This window comes from Camelina sativa, chromosome 10 (assembly GCF_000633955.1).
Source record: "Camelina sativa cultivar DH55 chromosome 10, Cs, whole genome shotgun sequence".
In the NCBI taxonomy this organism is placed as follows: Eukaryota; Viridiplantae; Streptophyta; class Magnoliopsida; order Brassicales; family Brassicaceae; genus Camelina; species Camelina sativa.
Window position 1 is genome coordinate 9,855,651 of NC_025694.1, and position 9,428 is coordinate 9,865,078.

General features: G+C 32.4%; 2 protein-coding genes and 1 long non-coding RNA gene across 4 annotated transcripts; 2 read left to right on the plus strand and 1 right to left on the minus strand.

Moving 5' to 3' along the window:
* LOC109126821 (cysteine-rich receptor-like protein kinase 27) lies at nucleotides 1,425-3,198 on the plus strand. Its single transcript, XM_019230688.1, has 5 exons — nucleotides 1,425-1,555; nucleotides 1,694-1,703; nucleotides 2,626-2,709; nucleotides 2,796-3,006; nucleotides 3,101-3,198. Exons 1-5 carry the CDS (start codon nucleotides 1,425-1,427, stop codon nucleotides 3,196-3,198), a joined length of 534 nt encoding a protein of 177 aa, XP_019086233.1.
* LOC104718208 lies at nucleotides 3,261-4,142 on the minus strand. The gene is made up of 2 exons (XR_756361.1): nucleotides 4,047-4,142; nucleotides 3,261-3,912 (listed from the first exon to the last, which is right to left on the minus strand). It is a non-coding gene; the product is annotated as an uncharacterized LOC104718208 (long non-coding RNA).
* LOC104718207 (probable UDP-3-O-acylglucosamine N-acyltransferase 2, mitochondrial) lies at nucleotides 3,906-6,383 on the plus strand. 2 transcript variants are annotated; one of them, XM_010435902.2, is made up of 10 exons: nucleotides 3,906-4,285; nucleotides 4,740-4,947; nucleotides 5,040-5,116; nucleotides 5,216-5,265; nucleotides 5,361-5,425; nucleotides 5,510-5,561; nucleotides 5,652-5,722; nucleotides 5,812-5,878; nucleotides 5,968-6,039; nucleotides 6,201-6,383. In XM_010435902.2, the coding sequence occupies exons 1-10, from the start codon at nucleotides 4,108-4,110 to the stop codon at nucleotides 6,264-6,266; spliced, it is 906 nt and encodes a 301-aa protein (XP_010434204.1). In that variant the 5' UTR covers nucleotides 3,906-4,107; the 3' UTR covers nucleotides 6,267-6,383. The 2 variants fall into 2 exon arrangements, with proteins under 2 accessions (XP_010434204.1, XP_010434205.1); XM_010435903.2 differs by having other exon boundaries at nucleotides 4,092-4,285; nucleotides 4,767-4,947.

Sequence of the window (9,428 nt, forward strand, 5' to 3'; positions counted from 1 at the left end):
CAATTATTTCCTAAATTATCTCTACACATTTGATTTATGATTTTCTAAAACAATTTTTATTTTTATAAAATCTTTACATTTAACATTATATACCTAAAGCATCTCTACAACATTTTTTTAATTTCCTTTTACAAAACCGATTTAAAAAGTACATCAATTGTTGATTTTTAAAATATTATAGATTAATAATAACTAACCAATTTTATCTTCTACACTAACAATAATTTTCTCTAGAGATTTCAATTGATTTTAAAATAGAAAAATAGTTGATCAAAAACTTATATTTGGTATGTTAAAATCGTTGTTATATCAATAAAAAGAAACAGTATTATCTTTTACAAAATCGACTGAGTATCAACGATTTTATTTAGTTTTTTTTGGTTAAAATTTTAAATTGCTGGAGTAAATAAAGAGAAGTAAGTGTCAGATACTTTCACGATGGTATGTTCTCTCTTCCTCTCCTTTTTTTTTTTTGTATAATTGTAAATACATATAAATAAAGTTTGATTATTGTGATATTGCTACTAAATTTCGTGGAATAGATGCAGATATTAGTTTCAAATGAAAGATGGTGATGATTACTTCACAAAGGTACTATTCTTTTAACAACTTTTTTTCTAAATTAAAAAGTTGAAAACCTAACATTAATTGAAATTTAATTTTGCAGATGAATAATAATAATGAAATAAAAATGTGTACACGTTTTTTGTCGAGAAAGCAATGTCGGTGAAGTTTTATGTAATGTCTCCAAAATGTGTTTATGCTTATTGGAAGCTAGATTTCGCCATCGAGTAGCAACATCACCACTATCACAATAATGATAATAATCTTCATGTATATTTTGTCATTTTTGCTAAGTACTCTTTAATTATTTTTATCTATGTTACCAATTCCAGTATTTGATTTCACGATGTCATATGTTTTTATGTATTTCATAATGCCATATATTCTCATGTATTGTTATTTAACATCCAAAAGTAATATTGGTTTTGCTATAACTTTTAATCATACTTCTTAATTCAAATTAATAATCCAAATTAATATTGTAAAATAAAATAGCATTTGTATTTCCTTAAAAATTGATGTGTAATTAAATCATTGTACCTTATTATTTAAAAACTAAAAGAAATTGATACTTATTACTTAAGTTTTATCATAAACATATTTTTACATCTATTAGGTATTTATATGTGGGTTTACATAAATTTACAAAATAAAGTCAAAATATAGTTATACAATCTTAAAATTAACAATCAAAATACAGTTATACAATCTTAAACACTAAATAAACAAACAAAATTGATAAATATAACTTAAAATTTAAAATTTTATGTTAAAAAATTGTCAGGAGTTTACGGCCGGTTAAAATTTAGTCTCATTGCAGCTGTAGGCTTGAAGAAAGCTCTCATGCTCCTCCGACAGTAATGACCTCCAAGGTGGTGCAGTCTCCATGGTTTCCACAAGCAGAGACCTCCGAGGTGGTGCAATCTTTAGGAGCTCAGGAAGTAGCGACCTCCAAACCTGTTTCAAGATTCAAGTCAGAGGAAGAGAAAAGGTAGTTAGTCTCTCTCTGTTTTTTTTTTTTTTCTTTTTCTGATCCTCAAATAATATTCAAAACTAGGAACTTCTTTTTTTCTTCTGATCAAGCAAGCAATATAAATTTAATTTGATGTTGGCTTTTGTTTTTATCCAGGGCTGGGCTGGTTTTGAGTTTGGCTGCAAAGCCAGAAAATCCATGGTGATAACTGCAGTAGAACATTGACCTATTGGCTGCTTCTTCGCTGTAACACAAGATTCAAACCAAAAGAGTAGTTCAGTTATAACCACCTCAGAGGCCAAGTTATACACCCAAAAATTTTCAACGCAACCAGTCTTTTACCTTCCAAGAACCGATTTCAAGGTTTCAAGATGTGACTGAGTCACCAACTTAGGATCATCGTGTTTCCTTTCCCCCAAGTAAAATATATAAACCCTATTGTTATTATCAGAAAAATAATGCATACATGAGAATGAGAAATTACAACAACAAAGTTCCTTACATATCTAAAACAGTTAAGACTACATACCGGGAACTCGGGGCAAATGGCGGCACAGGCTCATAATCTATAAGAAATTCATCCCCCATATCAGACATAGCTGGCGGAGCAGCCTCTGGAGAGAAAGCCAAATTTGATGCCTGAGGAGGATCTGCCTCGTGGGGGTGTTGTTCCAGAAAGTGCCATAGCAGCAATAAGAGAACTATCCATTTTCAGACATCTTTTCATTTATCAACGAAAGTGAAGATCCCCCTTGTGTTTATAGATAAACCCCCATAGTTTTAAACAAACTTTGGCTCCATAAATTAACACACACACTGATTGTATCTTGCAGTAAATAAACGTTGTAACTACTAACGAACAAGCACAATGAAAATGGGTGTATTGGCATGTGGCAGTTAGGCACAAGCTATATTTAGAATATAATTATGATAACTACCGTTACAACAGATACAAAAATTGAAATGTGATCACACGACATATGTGTTGGGGTGGCAGAGACCGAGCGAGAACATCAGAACACAATTTTCTATTTTGGTGAAATGAAACTTAAATGTTGATGGATAAGGATGGCACCTAGTAAAATTAGGCCACTGATTATGGTTGGCACCTAGCAGATGACTTCTCTTTAGCGAATAAGATCGTTGAAGGTGGTTTCGGGGTTGTCTACAAGGTAATCTCATCTTAATATACTCTGCATTGCTCTAATTCTTAACTCCAAATTAACTTCATACTAATTCTGTAATCAAATCCCATCAGGGTCGTCTTGGAGATGGGCAAGAGATAGCCGTGAAAAGGTTATCGATACATTCAGGACAAGGCAATGCAGAGTTTAAAACAAAAGTACTCTTAATGACCAAGCTGCAACACAAGAACCTTGTTAAACTCTTTGGTTTCTCCATCAAAGAATCTGAAATACTACTTGTCTATGAGTTTATCCCAAATACAAGTCTTGATCGGTTCTTGTTCGGTAAATATATACTCTCTCTTATTCGATATTTTCCTGCTTTCGAAAACTAGCGTTTCTCTGTTTCAGTTTCTTTCCCCCTATCTAATGAATGTAGATCCTATCAAGCAGAAAGCAACTAGACTGGGAGAAATCATCATAGGAATCTCCCAGGGATTGCTTTACCCTACACGAGTTTCCAATCATCCACCGTGATCTCAAATCCTCCAATGTGCTCTTAGATGAACAAATGCAACCAAAGATCTCAGATTTTGGAATGGCAAGACAATTCGATTTTGATATAACTCAAGCAATAACAAGACGAGTTGCTGGAACTTAGTAAAGTCTTAGCTTGCTACTCAAACACAAAAGAAACGGAACACACAGAATCAATCTCAATCTCTCTCATCTTTCTTGTTTCTGTAGTGGATATATGGCTCCAGAGTATGCAATGCATGCAATGGAAGATTCTCAGTGAAAACAGATGTATACAGCTTTGGAGTTCTTGTTCTTGAGATCATTACAGGTAAAAGGAACAGTGGATTAGGGCTTGGTGAAGGAACAGATCTCCCAACTTTTGTAAGTAACAACAACAAAGAACACACAAAACTCACAAAATTCCAAAGAGTAATGTTTTGCCTCTTTGTTGTTGCAGGCTTGGCAAAATTGGATTCAAGGAACATCAATGGATCTAATAGACTCTGTTCTTCTGAAATCTTACTCTAAACACACAATTAATGCAATGCCTAGAGATTGCTCTGTCATGTGTTCAAGAGAATCCTACCAAAAGACAAACAACGGATTCAGTTGTTTCAATGCTTAGATCTGATTCGGAGTCTCTCCAGCTCTCAAAGCCTTCACAGCCTGGTTTCTTCAGAAGATCACCGTCGTTTTCGATTTCTTTAAACGATGTTTCTCTCACAGATATGTCTGCCCGTTAAGAAGAGACAATTCAATATCAAAACCCTAAATTGACATTTGTTTATATAGAAATATTCTGCTAAAGTTTTGAACTTTATCAGTTGGGGCAAAAAATAAAGTTTAGGGCTTTTAAATACACGAACCTCGTTCCTTAGATTTTTCTTCTTCTTCTTCTTCTTCTTCTTCTTCTTCGTTTCTGTGACTATGGCAGCTACTCTTTGGAGATTATACTCTAAATCTGTACGTGGTTCTCTTCAAGGAATCTTTTTGAACAGACCCTTTATCCGGAAACAGCTTCTTCTTCCTTCGAGTTGTCAAAGTTTATCTTTTTCCTCAGATCATCAGTTGGGTTCTGCGTCTGCTGAGGTTTCTTCAAATGCAGGTGAGTTTAGTTTCCGGATTTCTAGCTTATATTCGAGTTCCGGCGCCACTCAGTTCGATAAACTTATTAGGGACACCAAATGTTTGTGGAAATGCGTCTGAGAACATGTGTTTTTTTATCTGTATTAGTTGAAAGTCTTCTCTGTTCGCTCTATGGACTATAGAAATAACCCAGAAGATGTATGAGTATACTGCTGCTTCATATGTTAAAAAGTTTTGAAGATATACAGAACCATGATGAGACAAGCTATAGCTAAAACTTATAAGCATAAAGATACATAAGTAAGACCTTCCATGATTTTTGATGAAGTTTGTAGCTTTTATTAAGATTGAATGTGTATAAAAATGATGCATCTTACTCTCTAAGATGCTATAATGTTGGAAGTTTTAGGATACTTGTATCTAGATGTTGAAACTGAATGTAAGTCTTGGGATTGATTGTTATCAATGATCAGCGACCAATGATGGTATCATAAGTGAAGGGTTCCTAAGATGGAGAAATGGAGGAGGGACATGTCACAGCTCGGCTGTAATTGATTCCTCGGCTTTGGTTGAGGTTGGTGCTGTAGTTCATGAAAAAGCGGTCTTAGGTGCAGAGGTTCATGTAGGATCTGGTACTGTGGTTGGACCATCAGTTAAAATCGGCCCTTCCACAAGAATCGGGTAACATTTCTTTTACATGTTTCGAATAGACCGTTGTTGTATTCAGCATCTTTGAAAGATTCTGTTTGCTGAGTTTCTTTTGTTCTATCCAGATATAATGTTTCAGTTAGCAACTGTAGTATTGGTGATTCATGTGTGATCCACAATGGAGTCTGCATAGGTCAAGATGGTATGAACCAAACTCACATAGATTATCTGAGGTCATAGGATTGAAGAGGTTTTGATTTGAGATTAGGTGTTTTAATTGCTCATTTTTTCTTTCTTTCAGGATTTGGTTTTTATGTTGATGAACATGGAAACATGCTGAAGAAGCCTCAAGTAATAATCCCCAATAGCATTTCCTGAATCTGAATCAATCAAGAATTTGCGGTCCATTACTCATTCTCGTTTCTTTCTTTCTTTGTCATCTTTAGACTTTAAACGTGAAGATAGGGAATCGTGTAGATATAGGAGCAAATACTTGCATTGATCGAGGCAGGTAACAGATCTGCATCTATTGACTAACTTCCATCAGTGCACTATGCGAAGTTTCATTAGCTCTGTATAACAACAAATTATGCAGCTGGAGAGATACAGTAATCGAAGATGATACTAAGATAGACAACTTAGTGCAGGTTTGGTCTCTTTTTTGTTTTTTGGCCTTTATAAATTGATTAAACAGTATCCATCATATGCTTAGTTTCTTTCTTGTTTTTTTTGGGCAGATTGGTCATAATGTGATCATAGGAAAATGTTGCTTGCTTTGTGGTCAAGTAGGCATCGCTGGTTCAGTAACGTACAAATCTGAACCCTTTTTGTTTCCATTGAAAGAAACAATTATTTGAAGTTTTTCAAGACTCAAAAAGTCAAAAAACAAATCTGCAGAATTGGTGACTATGTGGCTTTAGGGGGACGAGCTGCTGTTCGAGACCATGTCTCCATTGTATCCAAGGTATAATAGGCTTCAACCGGTTTCAAAAAAAGCGGTTTTCGTGATGCGTTTTGGTTCACAAAAACTTCTTTTTTTGTGTGTGTGTTTAGGTTCGACTCGCTGCTAATAGTTGTGTTACCAAAAACATCAGTGAGCCTGGGGATTTTGGAGGCTTTCCTGCTGTAAGTTAAATCTGCTTTATCTTTTTCAAGATCTTCAATTTTGTTGCGACATTTCATCAAGAATCAGTACCAATAACCGGAATTTACCGATATTCGACTAAAACAGAGTTGACAAAATGGTTTCCAAGAAATTAATATCAGAAATTTTGTTTTGACTTCAGGTTCCAATTAACGAATGGAGAAAGCAGATTGTTCGAGCTCAGATTTCGAACAAGAGAAGAACCTAAATTTATGTACTACTCAAATGTATTTGCATAATGTCATTTGTTAAAGTAGACTCATGTTAAAGTAAGAACACAATCAAACTAGTAACTTAGATGTAATAAACAATTATTTTTTTTACCTATGACCGGACTAAATCACTAAACAACGATTTAGAACTCAAACTAAAAAGCAATAATATCTGTATTATAAAATGTATAAAGTATTTGAGTTTCCTTTCTCGTGCCACATTAAGAGAACTTTGTGACGAAAATCCAAAAAAAAAAAAAATTACCCGAGATTTGATAACACAATCCAACGGTCACCATTCTAAATTGCTTTTGCCATATTAACAAAAACAAAGAAGGAAAAGAATTAGGACAGTGAAAAGAGAAGACAGAGATTAGTTTTGTTTAAAATGTCTTGCATGATGATGGACTTGTTTTGTATTTTACGTCAAGACCAAGTAACTGGTTTAAAACTTCAAAGTTAATAGTACAACAAAGTGTGAATTATTAAGGCTACACAATATAATTTGTCTCTCTCTATATGTATATTATATGAAGTTGGATATTTATTTATTTATTTTATTTGGTGGTATTATTAGCATGGGACTATGCGTGGGTTGCATTATTCAGAAATTTCAAATGTATTTTTGTGAGACAGCTTCTCTGGCTACAATTCATTGGTATGAGTCACCTCTCTTAAGCAATCAAAATGGTTTTTTCTTATATATTCTCTAATCTCTTTCATGTATTGCTTGTCCACCATGTTTATGTTTTCCTTTTATTGCATGGTTTTATGGTAGCCACTAGTATTATGCTTTCTGATAGTCTAGTACACTAAACAGATGTTTAATTTTTATTCAGGTACTATAAGAATACGATATTATAACTGAATGAAGAATCTTATGAATGTAAATAATTCAACCCTTCGGTAAATAATATATCACATCTTAATTGTTATAAGAATATCGGGACTTAATATATATTTTTGTATTTTATTTCAGTCAAGTCTGGATTTACGGTGTAAGGTTACTGTCAACCGTCAGGTCTATCTTAACTTTGATTAAAGCTTGGTACGTACAACAAGCTTGACTGTATCAGTTTGCATCCTAGATTTTCTTTTGACATAATAAGACAAAATCAATAAATCATAACAATCAATGTTATAAACTTATAATATAAATAGAGGAGGCTCTTTTGCAAGTGAAATATGAACATCACATACTAAATTGTTATAGGTTTAGTGATTTATACTAAATTGTTATTGGTTTAGTGATATTTCATAGAGCTTGAATATAATAGATTTCATGCGACTTAATCCTTTATTTAAAATATCGTTTATCAAAACATATAGTGTACTAGGTTTTGATGTCTAGCTCCCTTTACACCTTGTAAATTGTAATTAGAATAATTTGATTGTTTAATGACAATTACTTAATTATAGTGTAGTATAATTAGATATTTTGATTAATTTATTGCTGATAGCCTGATATAATGCAAAATATATTTAAGCTTCGACTCAAACTCCTCAGTAAGAGACTAAGAGGGATACTAATGAATCTGATCGAACAACCAAATCTCAAGCCACGCAGAATCTGTTCTTGACAACCTTGCAAACAAAGTATAATNATGCTTTCTGATAATTTCTCCAAATGTTAATAGTCTAGTACACTTAACAGATGTTTAGTTTTTATTCAGGTTCTATAAGAATACGATGTTATAACTGAATGAAGAATCTTATGTAAGTAAATAAACCAACCCCTTCGGTATATATCACATCTTAATCGTTATAAGAAAATCGCGACTTATATATATTTTTGTATTTTCGGTCAAATTTGGGTTTACCGTGTAAGGTTACTGTCAGGTCTATCTTAACTTTGATTAAAGCTTGGTACGTACAACAAGCTTGACTGGATCAGTATGCATCCTAGATTTTCTTTTGACATAATAAGACAAAATCAATAAATCATAACAATCAATGTTATAAGCTTATAATATAAATAGAGGAGGCTCTTTTGCAAGTGAAATATGAACATCGCATACTAAATTGTTATAGGTTTAGTGATTTATACTAAATTGTTATATTGGTTTAGTGATATTTCATAGAGCTTGAATATTATAGATTTCATGCGACTTAATCCTTTATTTAAAATATCGTTTATCAAAACACATAGTGTACTACGTTTTGATGTCTAGCTCCCTTTACACCTTGTAAATTGTAACTAAAGTAATTTGATTGTTTAATGATAATTACTTAATTATAGTGTAGTATAACTAGATATTTAGATTAATTTATTGCTGATATAATGCAAAATATATTAAAGCTTAGACTCAAACTCCTCAGTAAGGCCATTACCAAAAAAAAAAAACTCCTCAGTAAGAGCCTAAGACGAATACTAATGAATCTGATCGAACTACCAAATCTCAAGCCACGCAGAATCTGTTCTTGACAACCTTGCAAACAAAGTATAATTTATACGATAAGATAACTTTTACCAGCACAATTTTTTTTTTTTAGTTTTCACAATTCTTTCTGAAAATATCTAACGTACAAACACCTTCTACTCTTCTAGATAATACAGTATATATTAATTATTATAGATTATTCTTCTTCAATTCTCATCAACACTCGATAACATATTTCATTATTTGTGATTTTTAAAAATATTTTTGGCATATATAGCTCGAGACCTCTCGCTGTCGCCTATGTCTCTCATTTTTGTTTTTCGGCCCATAAGACCCCAAAATGAACGAAGAAAATATCTTCAATATTGGTAAAACGATTTACAGATTTCGGTAATTCGTTTTCTCAGTTGCTTTTTGTAAATGTGATAATAATTCTTTGGCGTGAAGTAACACTGTGAATTAAGATTGAAAGAATATATATATATATATATATATATATATGCTTATAATTTCCTATTCTGGAAAACAAAATTATTCCTTTTTTGGAAAACGAACGTATTAGGCTGCAAACAGATGATATGTATATGTATTAGATAACATGTTAAAATGATTTTTTTTTTGCAATTATTGATGATGTGCTGGTTCCTAGCTATATATTATACTAGTTTAAAGGGCAATTAGGTATGTAGTCTATTTTGATAATTCCAAAATAAATAAATAAATAAATCATTTTCTATCTAATAATTAGCACTTCCAAAAATTGCAGATAGTTTCGTT

Coding starts and splice junctions, on each gene's coding strand:
- LOC104718207 (XM_010435902.2), top strand. CDS start 4,108: ATGGCAGCTACTCTTTGGAGATTATACTCTAAATCTGTACGTGGTTCT. Junction 5,117..5,215: donor AGTCTGCATAGGTCAAGATG/GTATGAACCAAA, acceptor TCTTTCTTTCAG/GATTTGGTTTTTATGTTGAT. Junction 5,562..5,651: donor AGATAGACAACTTAGTGCAG/GTTTGGTCTCTT, acceptor TTTTTTGGGCAG/ATTGGTCATAATGTGATCAT.
- LOC109126821 (XM_019230688.1), top strand. CDS start 1,425: ATGACCTCCAAGGTGGTGCAGTCTCCATGGTTTCCACAAGCAGAGACC. Junction 2,710..2,795: donor GTTTCGGGGTTGTCTACAAG/GTAATCTCATCT, acceptor AAATCCCATCAG/GGTCGTCTTGGAGATGGGCA. Junction 3,007..3,100: donor TCTTGATCGGTTCTTGTTCG/GTAAATATATAC, acceptor TAATGAATGTAG/ATCCTATCAAGCAGAAAGCA.